This window comes from Trichechus manatus, unplaced genomic scaffold, assembly GCF_000243295.1.
Source record: "Trichechus manatus latirostris isolate Lorelei unplaced genomic scaffold, TriManLat1.0 scaffold00003, whole genome shotgun sequence".
Taxonomy (NCBI): domain Eukaryota; kingdom Metazoa; phylum Chordata; class Mammalia; order Sirenia; family Trichechidae; genus Trichechus; species Trichechus manatus.
This window is the reverse complement of record NW_004443939.1, coordinates 27,257,121-27,283,139: the sequence shown is the minus strand read 5'-3', so window position 1 is coordinate 27,283,139 and position 26,019 is coordinate 27,257,121. Positions and strand designations below refer to the sequence as shown.

The 26,019-nt window shown below is 37.8% G+C and overlaps 1 protein-coding gene across 2 annotated transcripts in view; it reads right to left on the bottom strand.

The window, feature by feature from the left end:
- Positions 1-15,993: 15,993 nt before the first annotated feature.
- GIPC2 (GIPC PDZ domain containing family member 2) overlaps positions 15,994-26,019 on the bottom strand; it is a 93,725-nt gene continuing 83,699 nt past the window's right edge. Inside the window, exons 6-7 of one of the 2 annotated variants that reach the window (XM_004369086.3) lie at positions 18,751-18,933; positions 15,994-16,005 (exon numbers count right to left, since the gene is read on the bottom strand). In XM_004369086.3, coding sequence (XP_004369143.1) covers positions 18,782-18,933 — 152 coding nt within the window. In that variant the 3' untranslated portion in view covers positions 15,994-16,005; positions 18,751-18,781. Of the gene's footprint in view, positions 16,006-18,533; positions 18,934-26,019 lie in introns of those variants that run through there. The other variant, XM_023731359.1, reaches the window with a different exon arrangement.

Here is a 26,019-nt window from a genome sequence, read left to right as displayed (position 1 = left end):
GCCTTAAACTTCTGTTAAAAGTTAAGTTACTTGTTGAATTTTCAGTAAACCATCCTCTTTCCATTTTTGTCATTTTCTGGGAAGCAGACAAAGAAAATTAAAACAGAAAGCCCACCAACATTAAAACATCACCAAGAGAATACTGCTATATTTCAAATTGGGCATCCTCCACAGCATCAAGCAGATAGAACTTATTGCCAAAAATGAAGAGGAGGAAAATTAAAGAATAAATCTCCCAAAGCTTATGAAAACAAAGTTAGCCAAGTGAAATCGTCTAACCAATCTCTTTTCATAAACAATATCAATTTTATGATATTTTCATGCTTCCATTTCTATAACCCCTGCCTTATTTTTAATAATGTTCCTTTTCTGATTAAAAAAGTAGTATACAATCATTACAGAGAATTTGGAAAATAGACAAAGGCACAAAGAAGAACACAAAAGTCATCCACGATTTTACAACTCATGTTTTATTCAAGCATTCAAAACTTTTATCATTTTGTATCAGATGAGCCTCATGCTACATTTGTAAATTAATTGATATAATTTTGGCATGACGCCTCTATGCGTTGCAATAGTTTCTATAAAACAGGAATCAGAAAACAGAATTATCTGTTTCTAAAATTGAAAAACTCACCTTTTCTAACTATCTGCATATAGAGTCATTTTGAGGGAGATTCCTTCACCATTATTGAACTATTCAGGTTTTCTACTCATGCTGAATCAATTTTGGTAACATTTTTTCCAGGAAATTGTATCTTTTATGTGTAGTTCATTGGTGAAATTTCTTTTTTAAATGGAGCAGGCTGTTGATGAATATTCTAGTTTTCAGTATATTTCAAGGTAATTTAAATGGGAAAGTATCGGAAGGCAAATTAGGTACATCTATCTAGCTGCCATCATATTCAAAATCCTCTCCAACAGCTCTTGAAAACGCAGTGTCTGCCTGGAATAGTATCAATACAATAATAAATTTATTAGATATGTACTATGTGCCAGATACTATGCTAAGTGTGTTAGGCAGATTATCTAATATTATCCTTGCAAGAACCTCACTACGAGAAGGTATTATTTTCCTCATGTTCCAGGTGAGGAATGGAATACTGGAGAAGTTAAGCTATTTATCCAAGCTGTACATGATGTAGCTGGTCTAGCACCCAAGTCTATATGACTCCAACTCATTTTTCTTAACCATTATGCAATATTGTCTCTCAGTATGAGCCATTTTTCTCTATTGTTCTTCAGTGTATGAACTGTTCTTCAGTGTATCAATTTGATATACTTACATGGATTAAAAATTTCTCTCACCTGATGCAGAATATGAACGAAAAGCAAGAGGAATCAGAGCCTATAATACACAAAAGTCTCTACCACCATGTTGCAAGAGGGATAGGCTTAGAAAACTCCAGAATTTTCCAACAACTGAAAGTGTTATACATTCTACACGTTTTCTTGCCAAAATTAAATTCTAAGTGCAAGCCTTGTTCTGTAGTACATCAAGTGATGCAGCAATGATATTTTACTTACATTGCTACCTTTATATCTTAGAGCCAAGATATTTACAGCAACATGGATTTTTCAATGTTACACAACATTTAAAAGAAATGCCATTACATTATCTACAATTTTGAAAACATCTATTATGAGAATGGCTGAACTAGGGCCTCACCAATCAATCAGGGACAAAATTATACTCATTAAGAGTTAGTGACTAAAAGAATTAAAGGAAAATAAGCATGCATTTAAATCAGATCTTAGAGCGAATAAAAGGAAATATTACTATCATTTAGCATTGCTTGTAAAATCCACTTTGGAAAGTAAACATGTAATTCATTGAGAAGATGCTTTGGCATGGACACAACAGCCTATTAGTTCCCTAACGTGATTTTTCTATAGTCTTTGCATTGAGATCCTCTGTAATAACGGGGAGGAAAAATACAACAGTTGCTGACAAGTCAATTCTGACTCACGGTGACCCCATGTGTGTCAGAGTAGAACTGTGCTCCATAGTGTTTTCAGTGCCTGTGATCTTTAGGAAGTAGATCACCAGCTCTTTTTTCCAAGGTGTCTCTGGATAGATCCGAACCATCAACCTTTTTGTTAGTAGCTGAGTGTTTAGCCATTTGTGCCACCCAGGGACTCCTATACTAATTGAGTTAGCCTAATAAAGTTCTTTCAAGGTAACAATCATTTGCACAGAAACAAAGGATTTTTTTTTTTTAAGGAAAAGCAAGAAAATTGGAATGCTTCAATCATCCGATGAAAGAAGTAAAATACAACTGAAATGAAAACACAGTGGATGGTTTCCCACTCACTGAGTCCCAAATGAAAGTAGCCCCAATACTGCCACATCACCAAAGCTCCAGAGAAAAATGGAGTAAGGAGTGCATCAATACCTTGGCTCATACTATACAACTCAATAATTAATCTTGAAGCTTACTTTTACTTGATGTCTCCAAAAATAAAATCTTCTAATGTGGATGGTTTTGTCTTGAGGCAATGGTTTCTGCTTGGGTGATACTGTTTTGTCCTATGTCCAATAGTTACTTTCACCAACTTTCACATAAACCTCATTAGCTGTTTCTTATCCATTATACTACTGATTTGATATCAAAGTAAAGCATAGTTGCACAGATGAAAAAAATAGTTTGCCAATCTATATGAATACTTTCTGGCTATCTACTTGTTGTGCATCATGCCACAAAAGTCTGGATGGGTTTTTACCAATTTGGAAAGTATGTTTGGATTGCTGTGACTTTTAAATAAAGACTATTTGGTAGTGGCAAACATTGTAGATTGGCATGCTCAAGATGTATTCCACTATCCTTGTGTTATGCCTTCTCACACTGTGCTGTTTATGTTGTTAGGTGCCGTCAAGTCAGCTCTGATTTATAGCGACCCTATACATAACAGAATGAAACGTTGCCCAGTCCTGCACCATCCTCACAATAGTAGGTATATTTGAGCCCACTGTTGCAGCCTCTGTGTCTATCCATCTTCCTCTTTTTTGCTGACTCTCTCCACTTCAACATAAAGAAAACAAAAATCCTCACAACTGGACCAATAAGCAACATCATAATAATAAATGGAGAAAATATTAAAGTTATCAAGGATTTCATTTTACTTGGATCCACAATCAACGTCCATGGAAGCTGCAGTCAAGAAATCAAATGACACACCCTTCTAACTTAGAACTGAAGTCACTCACGACATTATCTTTCAGCCACATAAAAGACAAGACCATAAAGTGAACAATAACACCCGGGCGGAACATGCTCCTCAGAAGTATCAACTGTATGAGACCAAAAGGGCAGCATTTGCCCAAAAGCAAAGTTAAAAAGGCAAGAAGGGGCAGGAAAGCTGGGCAAACAGACACAGAAAACCCAAGGTGGAAATGGGGAGAGTGTTGACATATTGTAGGGACTACAACCAATGTCACGGAAAGATGTGTGTATAAATTGCTGAATGAGAAACTAATTTGCTCTGTAAACTTTCACATAAACCACAATAAAATATTTAATTAAAAAAAAAAGCAAAGAAATAAAACGACACATTGCATTGGGGAAATCTGCAGCAAAAGACCTCTTTACAGTGTTAAAAAGCAAAGATGTTACTTTGAGGATTAAGGTGTGCCTGATCCAAGCCATGGTATTTTCAATCACCTCATATGCATGTGAAAGCTGGACAATGAATAAGGAAGACCAAAGAAGAATGGATGACTTTGAGTTATGGTGTTGGCAGAGAATAGTGAATATACCATGGACTGCCAGAAGAGTGAACAAATATTTCTTAGGGGAAGTACAGCCAAAATGCTCCTTAGAAGCGAGGATGGAGAGACTTCATCTCACTTACTTTGGACAAATTATCAGGAGGGACCAGTCCCTGGAGAAGGACATCATGCTTATAAAGTAAAGGGTCTCACACTAGAGGCAGAAAAATTAAAAGCAATCTTTCCCAGGTTCCCTCACAGCTATGGGCTCCGGATATGATTTAAGTTCTGCCAGTCACATGTACTCAAGACTTCAATTCAGAACCAAGTTAATGGTGAGAGAGGCAGGGCATGTGGCATCGTTCTTGCTGGTACAGACCAGAGCAGAAGTGGTGTGGCCCCAGAATTGTCACTGATTTAGCAGAAACAGCTTCCTGGCCAGGACAGTAGTTCCCTTAACCCACCAAAAACCAGTTACCATTGAGTTAATTCCCCCTCATGGTGATCCTATGTGTGTCAGAGTAGAACTGTTCTCCATAGGAGTTTCAGTGGCCGATTTTTCACAAGCAGATTGCCAGGGCTTTCTTATGTGATGCCTGTGGGTGGACTCGAGTCTCCAATTTTTCAGTTAGTAAGCAAGTTTATTAACTGTTTGCACCACCCAGTGACTCCACAGTTCCCTTAGCAGCCCAATTTGGTAGCAAGGCTTTGGAAACTCATCTTAGTGTCTGCCTTTTCAGGTTAGAGTCTTCTCTTCAGTTCTTCTAACAATTTTGGGGTCCTTTTAATAATCTATATAAATCCCTCTCTGCTTAAAACCACTGGAGCAGATTTTATTCTCTCTAAATGAATCCCAACTAATAAGATAATTTATATGAAATTTGGCTTAGAGAGTCCCAGGGGCAATGAGAAGTCCAAGACCATCAATCAGGAAAGACACTCTCAAGGGCAATTGAGACTGATGCTCAAAGTAGAGACTGAGAGGAGCCATAATCTTCCATATTCCACAAAAACATAACACATAGATAGACCCCTGTGACTGTCTGTTAGAATATGGCCTCTTACAGGCTACTGAAATTCAAGCCCAACATTTGGTTGTAACATTCGGCTCCAGTCAGGAGATATATGCCATACCTAATAAAACACTGGACGGAGAAAACAAACAGCAGTGTATAAATGAGCCACAAATCACTAAGCTCCAGAGATGATAAAATCTTTTTATCAAAACAACATGAAGAATCTGGACATTCAAAATGAGATTAGAGGAGACCTGCATAAGTGGAAAAACATACCTTGCTCATGGATAGGAAGACTCAACACTGTGAAAATGTCAATTCTACCCAAAGCGATCTATAGATACAATGCAATCCTGATCCAAATTCCAATAGTATTTTTTAATGAGATGGAGAAAAAAATCACCAAGTTTATATGGAAAGGGAAGAAGCCCCAGATAAGTAAAGCATTACTCAAGAAGCACAAAGTAGGAGGCCTCACACTACCTGATTTTAGAACCTATTATACTGCCACGGTAGTCAAAACAGCCTGGTTCTGGTACAACAACAGATACATAGACCAATGGAACAGAATTGAGAATCCAGACAGAAATGCATCCACCTATGAGCAGCTGCTATATGACAAAGGCCCAAAGTCCATTAATTGAGGAAAAGACAGTCTCTTTAACAAATGGCACTGGCATAACTGGATATCAGTCTGCAAAAAACTGAAACAAGACCCCTACCTCACACCATGCACAAAAAGTAACTCAAAACGGATCAAAGACATAAATATAAAATCACAAACGATAAAGATCATGGAAGAAAAAATAGGGACAATGCTAGGAGCCCTAATACATGGCATAAACAGAATATAGAACTTTGCTAACAACGCACAAACACGAGAAGAGAAACTAGACAACTGGGAGCTCCTAAAAATCAAACACATATGCTCATCAAAAGATTTCATCAAAAGAGTTAAAAGACAACCTACAGACTGGGAAAAAATTTTTGGCTACAACAAATCCAATCAGCATCTCATCTCTAAAATCTACAAGATACAGCAAAATCTTAACAACAAAAAGACAAATAACCCAACTAAAAAATGGGCAAAGGATATGAACAGGCACTTCGCCAAAGAAGACATTCAGGCAGCTAACAGACACATGAAGAAATACTCACAATCATTAGCCATTAGAGAAATGCAGATCAAAACTACAATGAGATACCATCTCACCCCAACAAGGCTAGCATTAATCCAAAACACACATGATAATAAATCTGGAGAGGCTGTGGAGAGACTGGAACACTTACATGCTGTTGGTGGGAATGTAAAATGGTACAACCACTTTGGAAATCGATTTGGTACTTCATTAAAAAGCTAGAAATAGAAGTACCATAAGATCCAGCAATCTCCCCCCTTGGAATATATCCTAGAGAAATAAGAGCCGTCACACAAATAGATATATGCACACCCATGTTCATTGCAACACTGTTCACAATAGCAAAAAGATGGAAACAACCTAAGTGCCCATGAACAGACGAATGGATGAACACATTATGGTATATTCACACGATGGAATACCACGCAACAATAAAGAACAATGATGAATCCGTGAAACATAACATGGAGGAATCTGGAAGGCATTACGCTGAGTGAATTTAGTCAGTCGCAAAAGGACAAATATTTTATAAGACCACTATTATAAGAACTCAAGAAATGGTTTAAACACAGAAGAAAACATTCTTTGATGGTTATGAGGGTGCGGGGGGAGGGAGAGTGTAATTCACTAACTACATAGTAGACAAGAATTATTTTAGGTGAAGGGAAGGACAGCACACACTACAGGGGAAGTCAGCACAACTGGACTAAACCAAACCAAAGAAGTTTCCTGAATACAACCAAACACTTGGAGGGACAGAGTAGCAGGGGTGGGGGTTTGGGGACCATGGTTTCAGAGGACATCTAGGTCAATCGGCATAACAAAGTTTATTAAGAAAATGTTCTGCATCCTACTTTGGTGAGTGGCGTCTGGGGTCTTAAAAGCTAGCGAGCGGTCATCTAAGATGCATCAATTGGTTCCAACCCACCAGGAGTAAAGGAGAATAACAAACACCATAGTCAGAAGGAAAGTTTTAGCCCAAGAGACAGAAAGGGCCATATAAACCGGAGACTGCATCAGCCTGAGACCAGAAGAACTAGATGGTGCCTGGCTACCACCAACGACAGCCCTGACAGGGAACACAACAGAGAGTCCCTGATGGAGCAGGAGAAAACTGGGGTGTAGAACTCAAATTCTAGTAAAAAGACCAGACTTAATGGTCTGAGACTGGAGGAATCCCAAAAACCATGGCCCCTGGGCTCTCTGTCAACCCAGAACTAAAACCATTCCCAAGGCCAACTCTTCAGACAAAGATTAGGCTTTTATGACATAAAATGATACTCATGAAGAGTGTGCTTCTTAGCCCAAGTAGATACATGAGACTAAATGGGCAGCTCCTGTCTGGAGGTGAGATGAGAAGGCAGAGAGGGTCAGGAGCTGGTTGAATGGACATAGGAAATCAGGGGCGGAAAGGAGGTGTGTGCTGTCTCATTGTAGGGAGAGCAATTAGGGTCACATAACAGTGTATGTATAAATTTTTGTATGAGAGACTAACTTGAATTGTAAACTTTCACTTAAAGTACAACAATAAAATAAAAAACAAAACGAGATTAGTGCTTACAACAAGGCTTTCAGAAGATACACCCAGTTGCTGTCAAGTCAGTTCCAACTCATGTGTCAGGGTAGAACTGTGCTTCATAGGGTTTTCAATGGCTGATTTTTTGGAAGATCACCAGATCTTTCTTCTGAGACATCTGTGGGTAGACTCAAACCTCCAACCTTTTGGTTAGCAGTCTAGTACATTAGCCGTCTACACCACCCAGAAACTCCCTCAGGGGGTATGCCGGTTGCAGTCGAGTCAATTCTGATTCATGGTGAGCCCATGTATTACAGAGTAGAACTGTTCCATACGATTTTCTTGGCTGTAATCTTCAGGGAAGCAGATTGACAGGCTTTTCTTCTGCAGTGCCATCAGGTGGGTTCAAACCACCAACCTTTAGTTACTCAGTTGAACACGAACTGTTTGTCACCCAAGGACCTTTTTCAGTAGATATGGTACAGGGAAATTCTCTAGAAGTCATTGATGCCTTTCGACTTCCCCTTTGCTTTTCCATCTTTCTTTGCTATTCTTATTGTGAGCCTCCATTACACCAAGACCAGTTATAAAGCCCAGAGACAATTATTCCAAATTGAGGGTGTTAATTTGTGATTCAGCTGCTTCTCTCATGGGTAACTCTACTTCACACAGCAGCAGGAAATCATTCATATAGTCCGTGTGAAGTAGAATGAGTAGTCTGGTCTACAAGGAAGCAGTTCTGTATTATTATAATTACAGAAAACTATTAAAATTCCAACATAAAAATCTCTTGGACCTCAACTTGTTTTATTTATTCAGGCAAAGAACAATTAAATTAACAATTAACTGCTTGAACTTATTTAAAATTTTGAAGTTACCAATGAGATTTGAAAGTTTTTAATGTACCTATATAATTGTTTCTAACAAATGTCATTTAGCTATAGCTAATGAGTTTCCCAAGCAACATCAGGAAAAATACAGCTGATATACAACAAATAAGGGGAAATATTCTATGATAAAGACAAAGTTTGTACCTCAAAATGTTGGTAAATTACTTAAATATGAAAAATATCAGAAAGAGGAAAAAGTTCATTGAAGTGACAGTTGTTGAAATAGTATATGAATCAATATCTGGCCAGAATTTTATCTCAATAGAGACAAGGTCTTCTCACAATGTGAATAAGCTACATATTATTGTTTACTAAATGCAAAGAAGAGCTGCCTAAAAGAAGCTCAACTTGTTTTATTTATTCAAGCAAAGAACAATTAAATTCACAACTAACTGCTTGAGCCTTATTTAAAAGTTCTAAAGTTATGAATGAGATTTGGAAGTTTTTAATGTACCTATTTAATTTTATGCTTGGTATGAAGTTGTCTGTAACTTTCACAGGATATTAACCATAATCACCTCTGCAGCACTTCAGTGCTCAGTTATTTCTTCACCTCTCAGGTCTACAGGAGCCTTGGTTGGTTTTGTAGAATTAGTCTTTCGCTCTGAATACCCTCCAGGACCAAATGATATAATCCCCAAGGTTCTGAGGAGAAGTGATCTGGATATCAAAGACACTTTAGCTGTCAAGGGGCTATTGTTAGTAGGAACACAGATGAAAATATGAGCTCGAAAATCAGACTGGATAAGTCAGAAAGAATGACGAGAATATAACAAATAATCTGATTTGCTCTTCAAGTTCACAGAAGAAATGGGCTTGAGGTAGCAGCCAAGGCAGACAACGCCACCTACTGGTCAGCCACATTAAGGGAAAAAAAGCCTAGTGAGTTCATTTCTGCCATATTGGGCAACTTGGGTTTGTGGAGAGTTGGGAGATCTGAAAAAGCATTAAATCACCCAGAGAAATTTTTCTGTAAGCTAATTAATTCATTTTAAATGATTAAACCAAGGTGATTAACAACATCTATCACGAAAGTAGAGATGGAGAACCACAGACATACTCCATAGAATTTTAGAATAATTACCCTTTAAAATGCCACCTGTCTCTACTTCAGTCGGTCTATCTTCCTGTTTCAGAATTTCCCTGGACCTCACTTAGAACAGCAATTCCATAAACATGTCCCAATTACAAGTGAATATTAGACCCTCTGGAAAGGAACGTGACTGATTTTATTTTTTAAATCACTACAGCTATAAATAATCTTACTACAGGTTTAATATTAAGGGAGCCCTCACAAATATCCCCTGTTCATTAACTCACAAGTTAATATGTTGAAATTGATCACTTTTATGGAAGGAAAGTATTGAGTAGGGAATATATAAAGGGACTTTATAATCATCTCCATAAACTCACCTCCTTCGGCATACGAATTAGTTTGAGTCCAGAAATGGGCCTTCTGAAGCAGTATAACTTCACAAATTCGTTTCTCAGAACTCAAGGTGATGCTTTTTAAAATTTGTTTCATAAAATCAAAAAAAGGCCTAAAAACATGGCAATAGCCCCTTAATAGTTTTCTGAAACATAAACTAAACAATAATGATCTCAGAAAACAAAATACAGCCCAAGTCAAAGCAATTAAGCCACCAAATCACTTTAACCAGAAGTTAGAAGGCTTTCTAACACCTGTCTTCATTAGCCACAAAACGATCAGGACTTTTCTTAATTTATTTTGTTAATTTTAGTCAAACTTGGGGCCCTGGTGGTGCAGGGTTAAGAGTAACAGCGTGCTACAGCTACTAACCGAAATGTGGGCTGTTCAAATCCAGTTGCTCCTGGGAAACCCTATGGAACAGCTCTGCTCTGTCAAACTAGTAGGAACTTGTTATGCTAGTTACTACAGTCTTTAAAAAAAAAAAAAAGATCCCAGACTCAATTACTACCATGTACAATTTTTAACGTAAAGAAATTTTACAACCTACACCACTAAAATCCTTCATTATATGGTTTCTAACCTAAAATCCAACACTTAACCATTTAAATCTACTTCTCCTTGGCCTGACCTCTATGGAGCTGTTTCCTTACTCAGGCTGAGGACAGCAGTGAACTGAACGTATGACTTTTGTTTTCCTGGTTTTACCTCCCTCCACAACTTTCTTTGGTTGAGTGACTCAGAACATTGCTCTGGTAAAGTATTAACAGGATCAGCTTTGGAGAGAGCTCAGGACTTAAAGTCAAAATTGGGTTCAAATTCTGTCTTTGCCACTAGCCAAATGTGTTCTTTTGAGCAAGTTACTTAATTTCTCTGGACCTGTTTGTCTTTAAAATGAGGATAATCATTACCTACCTCAGAAGGGTGCTGAGGAATAGGTGAGGTGACCCATTTCTTAGGACTGGACACACAGTAAACAGTCAACAGATGTTTGTTAAAGTTACTCATGAATAATTGGTTTTGAGTGCTTATTATATGCCAGGCTCCAAGCTAGGCTCCATGCTAAGTGCTGGGGATACAAAGGTGAGAAAAACAGAAACAATCCCATCCCCACAAAGCTGATACTTTAGAGGGGAATAACATAGAATAAAAATAATTACAAATAGCAGTGGGTTACAGTGGTACAGTTAACACACTCAGCTGCTAACCAAAAGGTTGGAAGTTCAAGTCCACCCAGAGGCACATTGAAAGAAAGGCCTGGCAATCTACTTCTGGCAAAGCAGCCATTGAAAATCCTCTGGAGCACAGTTCTACTCTGACACACGTGAAGTTGCCATGAATCAGAATAGACTCAACAGCAACTGGTGTTTTACAATGAAAACAAACAAGGCCTGAGATAGAGAATACAGAGAACAAAGGAAGGACCGCAGTCGAGACAGCTATCTCCAAAGAAGTAGAATTTAAGCCAATAACTGAAGCTATTAGGAGCTGGTTGAACAAAGAATAGGATGAAAGGTGTTCAAGGCAGCCAAAATAGCAAATGTGAAAGTCCTAGCATAGAACTAGGGGAGTGTGGCATGAGTTCATGGTGGGGTTAGAGATGGGCAGGGTTTTGGAGGCCACAGTAAGGAGCTTGAAGGGGAGTGATGTGTTAGTGGTATCATGGATTGAATTGTGTCCCCCAAAAATATCTGTCAACTTGGTTAGGTCATGATTCCCAGTACTGTGTGATTGTCCATCATTTTGTGATTGATGTAATCTTCCTATGTGTTGTAAATCCTAACCTCTGCCTGTGGTTCATGACGCAAGATTAGATTCTGTTAAAGAGGATTAGGGTAGGATGTAACACACCTTTACTCAGGTCACATCCCTGATCCAATATAGAAGGGAGTTTCCCTCAGATGTGGCCTGCACCACCTTTTAACTCTCAAGAGGTAAAAGGAAAGGGAAGTGAGCAGAGAGTGGGGGACCTCATACCACCAAGAAAGCAGCACTGGGAGCAGAACACATCCTTTGGACCCAGGGTTCCTGCATGGAGAAGTTCCTAGTCCAGGAGAAGATTGATGAGAAGGACCTTCCTCCAGAATCGAGAGAGAAAGCCTTCCTCTGGAGCTAATGCTCTGAATTTGGACTTCTAGCCTACTAGACTGTGAGAAAATAAATTTATTTTTGTTAAAGCCATCCACTTGTGGTATTTCTGTTACAATAGCACTAGATAACTAAGACAAATGGTAACAGGTAGCAGGTAGAGTTATTCTCCAATGTCCCTATAGGACAGAGTAGAACCACCCCATAGGATTTCCAAGGCTGTGATGTTTCCCAAGCAGACTGCCACATCTGTCTCCCACAGAGCGGCTAGTGAGTTTCAACAGCTGACCTATTGATTAGCAGCTGAGTGCTTAACCACTGTGCTACCACCTTATCTGAACCACAAGGGGGTAGAAATTCTTTTAGGGAAACTACTTTTTCAAGGCTAAGTTAATTTATGGGATCCATAATTTTTTTTAAATCATATTATTTCCAATGTATTTTTAGATAACACATAAGATAATAAAGCATGAATTGTGTTCTACACTCTACCTGCTATAGGAAGGGACCCTACCTAAGAGAAAAATCCATACAAGGAAAATTCAAGTAGCTATTCCATAATCACAGTTCCCATTGAAGTTTCTCTCACAGAGAGGCTAATCTTATTATGAATGTCAATTCCACTCTACTGAACCCAAAAATGTTCTTTCGAAACCATTAAGAGGAATGTCCTCTGCAAAACTAGAGGAAGATGACAAACCTAACAAGGGTAAGATAAATAGCTGATATTTATTTGTATCAATGGCAGCAATGAACTGCGTTTAAACTAAAGCAAAAGCATTACATGGGTCTAATCCATAGTTTGCAAATGAGGAAGTCTATTCCTCTAAGATAACGAAGTCTTCTAGTGTTGTTATTGGTAGCCGGCCCCCTACTCATGGTGAACTGATCGTATGATCAGACCATTGTAATCCATAGGCTTTTGGAAGTAGACCACTAGGCCTTTCTTCCTAGTCCATAGCTCTGCTGAAACCTGTTCAGCATAACAACACATAAGCTTCCACTGACAGACAGGCAGTGGCTGCACATGAGGTGCACTGGCTAGGAACCCAGGTTTCCCACGAGGAAGAAAGAATTCTACCACTGAATCACCAAGCCCCCTTATTCTAGTGTAGCAAGTTACATTTAGAAAATGACCCATTTTGTAAAAGAAATTCTACTGTCATATATAGCTTTTTTCCTTTTGTCCATTTTAGCAGTTACCTAATTGCATTAGAGATCTTTTTTATGTCTTTGCTTACCCTGATAGATCGTGAGTTCTTGATGTCATATCTATCTTTTAACCCTACTGCTAGGGCCTTCATAGATCTCACAGTAAAGGGTCATGATTCACCTCCGTTGGAATCACCTGGAAGACGCGTAAAACATGCAAATTCCTGGAACCCACCCCAAACACACAGAATGAGCATGATATTTGTAAAGATTTTTAAGAGCTCTGATAAGGCCTTCAAACTGTATCAAGAAGATAATGAACTTGGACATCTAGGTCAGTCGTATAACATAGTTCATAAAGAAAATGTTCTACATTCTACTTTGGTGAGCAGCCTCTGGGGTCTTAAAAGCTGGCGAGCAGCCATCTAAGATACATCTATCGGTCCCAACCCATCTGGAGCAAAGGAGAATGAAGAAAACCAAAGATACAAGGAAAATATTAGTCCAACTACCACAGCCTCCACCAGCCTGAGCTCAGAACAAAGCAGTGCTCAGCTACCACCACTGACCACTCTGACAGGGATCACAATAGAGGGTCCCGGACACAGCAGGAGAAAAATGTGGAACAAATTTCAAATTCACAAAAAAAGAACAGATTTACTGGTCTAACAGACTGGAGGAACTCCTGAGACTATGGTCCCCAGACACCCTGCTAACTCAGAACTGAAGCCACTCCCAAAGTTCACCTGTCAGCCAAAGATTAGATGAGCCTATAAAACAAACTGGAGCCCTGGTAGCTCAGTGGTTAAAAGACTCAGCTGCTAACCCAAAGGTTGGCAGTTTGAACCAACCAGCAGCTCCTCAGGAGAAAGATGTGGCAATCTCCTTTTGTAAAAATTACAGCCTTGGAAACCCTGGGGGAAACAAAAAATAACACAGGTGAGGAACGTGCTTCTTAGATCAATCAAGTATACAAGACCAAATGGGCAACAACTGCCCAAAAGCAAAGATGAGAAGGCAGGAAGGGACAGAAAAACTGGACAAACAGAAATGGGGAAGCCGGGGTGGAAAGGGAGAGAGTGTTGACACATTGTGGAGACTGCAACTAATGTCACGAAACAATTTGTGTATAAATTTGTGAATGAGAAACTAATTTGCTCTGTAAACGTTCACCTAAAGCACAATTAAAAAAAAAAAAGTAATGAACCCAAAAGGAGTAAATACCTAAGGGCTATGCGCTGATATTTCTTCAAGTTATTTACTCACACTATTTATTATTTGGAATCTAATGGCATAAATATTGGTTGAATTGAGGAAGTAAAGGAGAAAGTGTCACCTTGGGTAAGCCTCTGTCTTATAACAGAAACATCTTATACTATTTTGTCTTAGGAATAATTAAAGAGTACTGTAGCAGTGCATATCTCATGTATTTTTACTGAATCAAAGCAAATAATTTTGGGATTTTAAATGGACCTTAAATGTCACACCTTGCAGAAAATGTGTTGAGAAAAATATACCAAAGATATGTTTAAAAATACAGACCTGAATAATCACGTTATTTCCATCATTTATTTAAACAAAATTAAAAAGTCTAAAACTCAAAACCCCAAACCTCTTTGTTTTGTTTTTGTTTTATTTAAGGACAAAACCATTCAGTACTTTTTCATGAAAAGGTTTTTTTATTATAAGGAGTCATACTTTAAACATAAGAAATATTATAAAATTATAACTTTACAAATAACTCACTTTTTGATCAACACACCACGCAATTTGAACATCTACAGATGTTCAATGTTATTATATAGAAATACAGTAAATACATTTTAGAACAGTATCAAAATAAAATTTACAATATATTAACAGATATCCAAAACTCAATCTCAAAAAAAAATTAAGTGTATGCCATGATTTTTATAAAAGATAAATTTTTTTTCCAAAAATGTAGAATATTTTGTGTCTATAGCAATACAATTACATGAAACAAACTGTTCAAAATTGAAAATGTTTCTTTAAAACTACCTTTAAAATTTTTTTTCAGTTTCTCCTTTTTATTACTGCTTAAAAAATATTTATGGCTATATAACTCAATGTCTCCAGTTGAAACAAAGATTTCACATTCAACTTTCATCCTCATAGCAAATAATAGCTGTGAGTCATTCCTTAGAACTCAGTTTTCAGGTAATAGGATAGGGAACATGCTGTGCCATTTTGAACACTTCACGATTTTAGAAGTATTTTAAAACCATGATGTGTGTAAGGGCTTGTAATTACTCTGATACCTCTTCAACTGTGTCGAGAAGACAATAAATGTGCATTTTGCACGAGGCACAAAATACTTGCAGCTGTGAGTTGAACAGCATCTCCTATCTCTTTATTCACTAATAACTTCAGTAAAAGACTTAACTGGCCTTCTGATCTAGTACCTCCATCAGCATAATAGCAAAGCTACTAGCACCCATATATTTTTAGATGTATCAGAGAAAGAAGAGGATATTCTATCATCAGTCTTTTGCACCTTTGGTGGATAGCTGTGATCTATTTATAAGAACCATTATTCTTTTGAAAACTCCATTTGCAGATGAAATTCATTTTGCCTACTATGCAAGGTAGACAATGATAACTGAAGAAGACCAGGGAGTCTTTCTAGAGTTGATAAAGGCCTAGCAATAACACAGGCCTAAATGCAGGGTGATTTACTTGGAAAAAATGTCTATTTGCTAAAGTAACAGGTGAAAATATTATAAATTATACACCATGTGAAAAATTATGTCTCTTCAGTTAATTGTAAGTCACATTATAATGCTGGATATAGCAGCTCCAAATAGAAGTAACTGATCACTGCCTTTACAATTAAATTCTTAAAGGATTTCACATCATATAATTATATTTTTGAAACATCACAGAAACCCAAAATGCACCTATTTATAATCATCAGAATGTACACATGTGATCAGGACAGAGTTGTGTTCAAGGCCAGATTGAGCTCAAGTTCAATCAGCATCTGCATTCTCTGCCACAATAAAAGAAAATACACCATGTGCTCTTAGTGGCCACAAAAAGAAGATGCTGTTTTGTATGAAAGGAAATCAAGAACAAATAAAAATCTCATCCTTGACTGGAAAAAACTTTCACACAAGAGAAAACCAGAGTCCCTCTGAAAATATCCAGTGGTACCAACGCGATGGATTTTTTTTTTAATTTGGCTCATCATAACAGCAGGAGGGAAGCCAACACTTATAGATTATGTGCCCGCCCCAAAAACAGACCCTGTTCCTTTTGGTGTACTGAGAAAAGTGCACAAAATGGTGTAAAGCTCACAAAGAGATGTACTTTCAAGTATGGAAACAAAATGTCATAAAGAAACTGGCCTTGTTATCAGTTTAGCAAGAGAGATGAAAGATAAGGATATTTCAGAACAAAACCTATTTAGTATATAAAGCACCTGGGCCCAGCTGAAGCCCTTAGTAATGATAACTGCCCATTTAATGCTAAAGTAGAGCATTGTCCTGGTGGTGCAGTGGTTAAAGCACTCAGCCCCTAACCCACAAGGTGGGCTGTCTGAACCCACCAGGTGCTCCTCGAGAGAAAGATGTGGTAATCTGCTTCCATAAAGATTAAGCAAAACCAAACTAAATCTGTCGCCATCAAGTCAATTCCAACTCATAGCAAAGCCCTATAGGACAAGGCACAACTGTCCATCAGGTTTCCAAGGAGCAGCTGGTGGATTCAAACTGCCAACCTTTTCGGTTAGCAGCCAAGCTCTTAACCACTGCGCCACCAGGGCTCCCCATGAAGACTACAGCCTTGGAAACCTTATGGGTCAGTTCTACTTCGTTCTACAGGGTCACTATGAGTCAGAAATAACTCAATGGCAATGGGTTAAACAACTATATTTACAGCTGTACATGGATATGGGTACCTTACACACAAAAATTCTAGAAAGATAATTGTGGGCACAGCCACTTTGTGAATATGACATTCAATAAATCACAGAGAATCAACATCAAGTGTCAGTTTTCGTGCATGCCCAAAAAGGAAGGATAAACTGACATTCACCAATAATAAACAATGACTCATCATTTCAATTCTAACATCCAGTGCCAAGAAAATTTTGCTGTTGTTTAAATTTAAATATTTCTGTGGGACTCTTAAATCATCCAACAACTTCTCCATCTCTAAAAATACCAGCTCTTTTCTGTGTCCTTCTAAGACAGATGGTATTAAGAATTAAGAATAATAGGTATTTTGGGACCTCCAAGAGAAACCCATTAAAAAATACCAACAAATTACAAACTGAGCTGGATCCTATTTTCAAATGGCAAGAGCAATAATAAGACAATCCACATTCTATAAGCTACTTTTGTTACACAGTAATGACTAAATCAGCTTATGTGCAAGTTTCGGATTAATCAGACAAAAGAAAATCAGCTTCATAGCATTAAACTTGCTACGAGAAAGGGGAGTGGATGGCAGTAAAACTTAAAAGTTTCACCAGAAAATAACAGAGTTATCTAAGCAATAAGTCAGCATGAAAAGGAAACTACTTCTGATTTCCTAGAAGGCGTCCCTCACAGGTTATTATTTCTGATTACTGTGGTAGAACATAGCATTTTTCATCTAATGCTTTGGAAGAATGCTTGGTCACCATGCTCTGCCTTATTTAATGATTTGTGTTGAAACCATTCATTTCCATTTTCTCTTACATCTGTAAAATGTCAAATAAGAGTGACAAGACAGTCAATTTACCCTCAATTTTCTCAATAATGTAAGGTTTTGGAGAGTGTGTATAAGAACCCTAAAATAATAGGCTAATATATTTTCTCAATTCTCCTTTCCCCTTATTCCACGGGGTGGAAGGAGAGGATCTATTTCTGATACCATCTCCTCTAAAGTTTAAGGGGTTTAAAACGGTTGCTCTTTAACCCAAAAAATGTTCTCAAACAGTTATTTTCTGAGTAAATATCTTTCGAAAGAAAATTCTACAAAGACTATTAAACCTTCCCTGGAGTGTTTATAAAAGGCATAACATAAAAGTAGCTATGAGTGAAAGAAGAAATAATGCTTTAAGTACTAAAAAAAAAAAAAAAAAAAAATCAAATGTAAGCGGTTCTCCTTAACCGGCCTCTTTCTCACCCTTCTTCCACACAAGCACACACGCACGCACACACACAGAGGCAGCAAAATAGATTTCAACTATAAGTTTTAAGGGCAATGACAAAGAAGCAGAAAAGAAAATCAATCAATTCTTGTTTTACAAGTAGGGAAAGTGAGCCATAGAAATCAAGAGGCCAGACGAATCTCCCTCCCCTTCCTCAGTGAATCAGAAACAATGCATCCAGACCCATAACAGGCATAATTCACATTTCATTTCCTGAACATATCCTGTTGAAACTAGTATAAACAAAATTAAGATGTCACAAGGTAAATCATACTCCAATTCTAATTTCCACTGCATTGATATTTACAAAAGAATTACAAATTATTGCATCAACAATATTGCATTGCAACAACAATGTGTAATTTTCCACGTTAGTGGAAAACAAAGTGTGAGTGTTAACAGGGTACAAAATCATCATCTATCTAGAAATACTCCTTAAAATTTACTTCAAAAAAACTTTTGAATGAATATTAAACTTGACCATAATTTTGGGTAATTTATCTTAAGCATACTAAACAACTGTGTTAAAAAGTACCCAGAAATCAAAATTATATTGCAAAGAGTGTAGTCCACACACGTAACTAAACCAGATCATAACAGTATGTAAAACCAGATCTTATAGGTTGATGTTTTGTTTTGTTTTGATAAACAACGGTTCATTTCTTCAGAGACGGATCATCCACATCACAGTCGTCCTTGTTTGGCATCACCAATAGCTCCCCAAACATCAAAGACAAATTCATCAGGAAATGCAAAGTCTCCAAGACGTTCGTCAAGTGCCAGAGCAAATTCATCTGGATTAACTTTGTCCTTTCCAGCTTCAAACATTGTGGTAGCTATCAAAAACAATATTAAGAGATTAATGATAAATAAGATAAGCATCAGAGAACTGAGAAAAAAATGGTGCCAGGAAAATGCTTTCTAAAAGTAACATGCATAAATATTTTTCTAATGCAAATTTAAAAAATTATACCCTCTATTATGTATCAAAGTAGCAAAGATATTTTTTAACAATCTTCCCACTGTACCCAGGTTTGAAGCTGCTACCCCCGCCCTCTCCCTCATCTAGGAGCCCATCATTCAGTAATCCTTGGGATTCCTGTGCGTGGAACATGACACCCTGAAAGAAGACCCGTCACTGACCATGGCAGGAGACTCAGGGTACACTCCTTCCTCTACCTCCCCACAGTCACTAGCTCTCTATGTCCCATCCACCAGTTCCCTACCCCCAACTATGATGAAGTCTAGTCCTCCTTCCCCAAAGAAAAAAAGACAAAGGATATAGCTTGCAATGGGGTTTTCAAACTAGAAGGGGAGGAAAACATCTAGGTACCCATGGAATTAAGGCCTCTCTTCTGAGCCCCTCTTCAATCTGGGGTAGAAAGTAATGGTGGTGCCTTTGTTCTGTTTTTCTAGTAAGTTGCCTGAGCTCCATTGTTTACATCTGGGGAGTACACATTCCCATGGGACCTGTTCCAGCTGGCTGGGAGCCCATGAGGTTCAGTTGGTTCTTGCTCAGCCCCCAACGAGCACCAGCAACGAGGAAGAAAAACTGTGATTGTGATTTGAACTTGGGGAAGTTCACTCCCTAAACCTTTAGGTAAAACGGAACACTATGCCCAAGAAAAGCTGCAGCCTTCGTCAATTACAGATTAAGGCCCTGGTGGCGCAGTGGTTTAGAGCTTGGCTGTTAACTAAAAGTTTGGCAGTTTGAATCCACCAGCCGCTCCTTAGAAACCCTACTGGAGCAGTTCTACTCTGTCCTATAGGGTCACTATGAGTCAGAATCGACTCAGTGGCAACCAGTTTGGGTTTTCTTGGTTAATTAAAGGTTGTATGATTTCTCTGAATGAGTCATGAGGTCTGGTCTTTCAGCAAAAATTCACTAGTTCTCTTAAGAGCTTTTCCCTTCTCAAATAGTTCAGTAATAACACAAGCCAGGCTGGGGGGAAAGGGGACGAGATGGCCTATAGCAGGACACCACCCATCAGAGTAGAAGCTGGGTGGTACTGGGGTGACCTGGTGCAGGAGTCCAAGCCCAAGCAAGGTGAAAAGGGGCAGTCTGGTGTGGATGGGAGTCCAGGTGTGGTAAGGAGGGCATCAGGGAAAGGGTTGGGGAAGAGTGTGGGCAGTAGCCACAGTGATGAGACTAGTTACGTGAGGATTGATCACATAAGTACAAATACTGAGAATAATGGGAGCCAGGTTTGTCACTGTCAGAGAAGGACAAATAATGAAAGGGAAAAAATTTGAATCAACCCTGTGGTATTGAACTGGAATTGTAGATATTAGCAGGGTTAAAAATATATGTATATATATACATGCACACATATTCAATGGAGAGAAAAAGTTTTAAAATACAGATATAAATGCATACACACACATATTCCTAGCTCAGTCCACTGAGAGGACTGGGACTAAGACACCCCAATAGCAAAGAGCACACAAAGCACTTAGATCTTGGCTTTTAGTAGAAATATTATTCTCTACTAAAAGGAATCAGAGTTCCCTGGGGAAATGGTTAATTCCAGGGCTGGAGCAGGCAAAGGACAAGAGAGCCAAGAACATCTTGTGGCAGAAAGTAAAGAAGTGTCAAATAATGATGGCAACGTGTGAAAAGGACACAGAAGTCAGAGTGAAAGGGCTCCCACTGACCAAATCGGGGACAATTTGAGCATCAAAAAGTGATGGAAATAGACTATAACCCCATCGAATAAAATAGAAAACCATGAATCCATACTGAAATAGATATAGATGGACGGATGGACAGATAGATAGATACAGAAAGAAAATTAGTTCGATGAGGAACAGGATATTTAAATAACTTCAAAATACCTCCCCACCAAACACTTTATTAATTACAAAGAAATAACTTTACAGTCGAGAAGGCTGGTAAACACCATCTTAAACAAGTTATCAAAATGAAGAGCATCAGTAATAAGACAAATCAAAATCCTGTGCCTCCTGATAGGATGCAATGGAAAGAATACAGCATCATTTTTGTGAAAATCTGCCAAAGAGGTATATCCTGAATATAATTATGAAAAAAAAAATCATACAAACCAAAATTAAAGAACATTCTACCAAATAACTAGCCTGCACACTTCAAAAGCATCAAGGTTATAAAAATGAAGTAAAGAATGGGAAACTGTTCCAAACTGACTTCATAACTAAACACAGTACCCGATTTTGAACAGTTTTTTGTGGTTACAGATATTAAGACATCTGGTAAAACATGAAAAGGATCTGAGTATTAGATGGCAGTAATGTACCAATGTTAATTTCTTTATTTGTGTGGTTGTACTGTGGTTAGATGGGAGATGCCTTTGCTTACAGAAAATGCACACTAAAGTATTTGGGTGCAATAGGTCATCCTTAAAGTAACTTACTCTCAAATAGTTCAGAAGAAAAAAGTCTTTATATTCTTATTTATAATTTTTTGTAAATTTGAGGTTAAGTTTTTTTGAAAAAAAAAAAAAAAGCAGTAGAGAAGAGGGAGGAACTGAATCTTTTTTCATCATCATCCCCTCTTTCCCACCTTGCCCCCCAGGCTGTGGCCATGATCCAAAGGCTTCTCCATCTACCATCATCCTAGAAGCAAACACTTTAAAAAGGAGGGAGTCCTTGGCTGCTGCTGAAACTTCTGCCCAGCCCAAGTGCCCTGGCAAGTTACCCAGCTCTTCCAAAGCTCCCAAGCTTATTAAAGCTTTTCATATATTTATTTTAAAAAATGATATGCCAAAGCTGGCTAAGGTATAGTGAAGCAAACACTCAGATACACTTGACTTTGTAAATTTGGCTTTTAAAAAACAATTTGGCAACATGTATCAAGATCATTAAAAGTCTTTGATCAACCTATTATTCCACTTCTGGGAAAATATTTTTAAAAACAGAAAAGAACCTAGCATAAAAATGTGCTTACCCCTTTCCCCTCCTAAGAAAAAACTATAATGTAGGATCATTAAGTTACCTCTGGTATGATGAAATATAGTAGACGAAATATTTTTAAATCATTTTAAACAATGTTTATGAATACTCTGTAATAATTTTAGGAAATATTATTTTAATATTTACTGAGAGAGCAGTACATAAATTTTATATTACAATCACAACTATGTTTTTACAAAAATCTCTGTATTTGGGATGGATACATGGAGAAGTGTGTGATAAATCAGTAAAATATTAATGGTAGAATCTAGATGATAGGTACAGAGGTATTCACTAAAAAGTCTTTCAACTGTTCTGTATGATTGAAAATTATCATAATAAAATACTAGGGGGAAGAACCTCCACACAGACAATGGAAGAAAATTTAACAAAATAGATACATTCAAATTGGGGGTAAAGTTATTATCTTTTTTTTAAGTCAGGGCTATATTTGACACAGTAAAACTATGCCTGACTTGTAATATTTACTCTGTATACTCATAAGTACTAGATGTAATTTAAAAATTATTTTCCTAAGCCACTCAGGAACATCTTAATGTCTACAAGGAACACTTAATCTCTTTCAACAGAGTCACAGTAATCAAGAAAAAAGGAAAGGTGCCCCTCAGAGTGCATTCCACAAGAAACCAAGTATTCGGGAAACAGCAGTACTCCCAGGGTTCCCCATACACCTGGCGGTTCTGTCTGTCCCTCCTACCCTTAAATGGTCTTGCCCTGGAGATCTTATCCACAACCCCAGCCTAACTATGACCTTCCTACAGAGAATTCCCCAACCTTTGCTTCCATCCCAACTTCTCTCATGAGTTCTAAATACCCATTTACAAATAACTAGCAGACTAGATGTTGTTCACATCTCAAACAGCATGTCCAAAAATCAAACACCTTCTTCCCTTCAAAAAAAACTGCAGTTCTTCCTCCTGTCTCCACTGCTATCATTAATGACACAATCATTCTTCCTGTTGTCTCTCTCTCCTCCAGGTCCATCAGCCTGTGCACCAAACACTGCCTCCCCTTGGTTCTACCTTTACAATCTCTCCAATCCATTCCTTTCCATGGAGCAGTGGTTAAGAGCTCAGCTGATAACCAAAAGGTCAGCCGTCTGAATCCACCAGCCACTCCTTGGAAACCCTATGGGGCAGTTCTAGTCTGTCCTACAGGGTCGCTATGAGTCGGAATCGACTCAACGGCAACAAGTAGTAATTAGCCACCGCACTACGGTAATACCTGTGAAAACCAGAACCTGTGTAAGGCAGAAACCTGTCGGAGAAGGAAAACTCAAATATTTTCCACTAAAACAAGTGATAAAAAAGTGGTAAGACTGCACCCTTTCAAAGGTGGAAAACTTTCAATACCCGGAAGAACAAGGCAGTCCCGTCAAGTTCTGGCTCTCACAGGTTTCACTGTATTTCTGTTCCCATTCATCTCAGCTACATGATTGCATAACTACATTACTGCCTCCTAAACTGGTCTCCTTAATCTCCAGGTCAGCTCACCAAATCATCCCCCATAGGCACCTTAGATAAATCTTTATAACGCACAACTCTGATCCTAATAGATAATGAGACGAGGGGACCGTGAAGTTCTTTTCCACCCCTGAAGTTCCTTTTCATCCATATATAAATATATTCCCTATCACCACTGCTTATGTTGAAATCTATAAACCCTAGTCTGGTATTCTGGTCCAAAGCTCCCGTGGCCCCCAAATGGCCACACTCCTATCCACTACCCTGTGCCCTCGTAAACCTGACCACTCAACACCCATCTTTCCTCCTTCCCAGGATGACTATCTCCCTGTCACCAGCTCCACTGTCGAAATTCTCTCTCTCTTTCAGGGCATCCTCCTCCATGAAATCCTGTGTCCACAATTTGAAGTGATATCTTCAGTCTCTATACTCTTCTGTCAGTGCCTCTCATACTTCAATGTGCAAACAAATCACCTGGGGTCTCAGCAAAATGCAGGTTCTGGTTCAGTATTTCTGGGGCAAAGCCTGAAATTCTGCATTTCCAACAACTCTGAGGTGATGCATGTCCCCAAACCACACTTTGAATACCAAGGTCTTAACGGTGCATATTCAACATTGCTTTGCATTATCTTTATTTTCATGTATGTATTTTCTCTCCTGCTAGAACATAACCTCCTGATGGATCTTGAACAGCTTACTCAGTCTTTGATGCCCGTAGGAACGATTCAGTGCCTTATGCATAGTAAACATTAGTGGATGGACGTGTACAGAAAGAGACTTTGTAAGTACACCTAAGTAATCTTTGCACTGGCAGAGTTAACATTCACTGGGGAAAGCAAGCCCAGAACTCTGGTCCTATATTCAGGATGTAAAACAGGAGCCATAACTGAAGGGTAAGTATTGCTAAAGCAGGACTCAAGTTCAGAATTTTGCTTAATCTGCCATTTTAAATACTTCTCATAGTTCTTATAGATAGAATTTATTGAGACAATTAAGCAAAGATTATACTGACTTATGGGTGAGATCTAACCTAGTTGAGGAAGAAATGAGGGGCACACAGATAAAAGATATAAGAACATTTATAGACCATTCAGAAGCAGAAACTAGCAGTGCATATGATGCTCTTAAATGCTGGGAGAAACAATGACATGGATCTAGGTGTTCACTTTGGACACTGAATCATCAATCTCTTTCTCTGTGTTCTTTAAAAAAAAAAAAAAAAAAAAAATATGTGCCTAAATTTTTGAATGGCAAATTAACTTCAGCTGAAAACATTCATCTAAATCAAAATAAAAAAAAAAAAAAAACTTCGTACACTGTTTTTCTGTAACCCAGGAAGCTCAGCAACATTGTTTACTGCACTAAGCCCCGGAACATGGTGTCCTAAATCTAGCCTGTTTTGACTGACAATCTCTGTTTTGGGTTCATTAGTCACAAAATGAGAAAAGTGCTGGCTTTAGATGCCCATATCATAACCTCACAATCCAAAATATATAATCTTACCCATGCATTCATTCTGGCACACCAAGAAAGTGAAGAAAAACCACACTAAATACAGTCCCAGAGTTGGTCAAGACCTCCAATTACAGTTACTTGTTTTACCTCTACGAACACTACCAATATTAGTAGTAATAGTTATCTGTAATCATTATTAAGAATGATAATAGCCTCACTTATTATTTATGATGTGACAGGAACTTTATTATATACAGTATTTAATTTGATTCCTTGGCAGCTATGTAAGGATGTTTTTATTATGCCTCTTTTACAGATGTGGAAACTAAGGCTCAAAGTTTAATAATTTTCTCAAGGGCCAAAACTTCAAACTGGTTAAATCAGGACTCATATTGCCTGTAAATGACTTCACTATGTTTTCTGCCTCTCAACAAACATTCAGTCAATAAACATTTACCAAGTTTTTACTCTGGGAAAGGTACCGTGGTAGAAATTGGAATTAAGTAAAACACGGTTCCTCCCGATCTTGTGGAAAATACCAAGTGGGAAGCTGCATACTTGTGCTGGAAATATTGTATGCAATATAGTGCTCCATAAATCTTTTAAAAATCAATAATCTGCTATGTGAATTCAAAAAAATTAGGAATGGAGCACGTACTTGAACATATTTTGAATTTTTGCTGATGAATAAGGTATAAACATGGTTTTTACAAATTCTTTACTGGAGAAATAAATTAGTATAATTTTATTCCCTTTGATAAAAGATTTTATCTCTGATTTAAGAGAAAAGCAAAAGAAACTATAGCAAAATGAAGTACTTTTCAGAAAGTTATTTCACATTAAGATAATGATAGCTACTAAAATGTTTTTTCACCTGTTAACTGTAATAAATCTGCAAAATACTGCAATCATATTTAATGCCTGAATATAATCTGGCAAAAAATATTCTACTAAAAGAATAGAATATTTTTGTTGATGTGTTGTGAGATTGTTAACCATTGTCATGGGACAACATTTGTAGTAACTGTTAAATGAGAAACTATTTTGTTCTGTAAG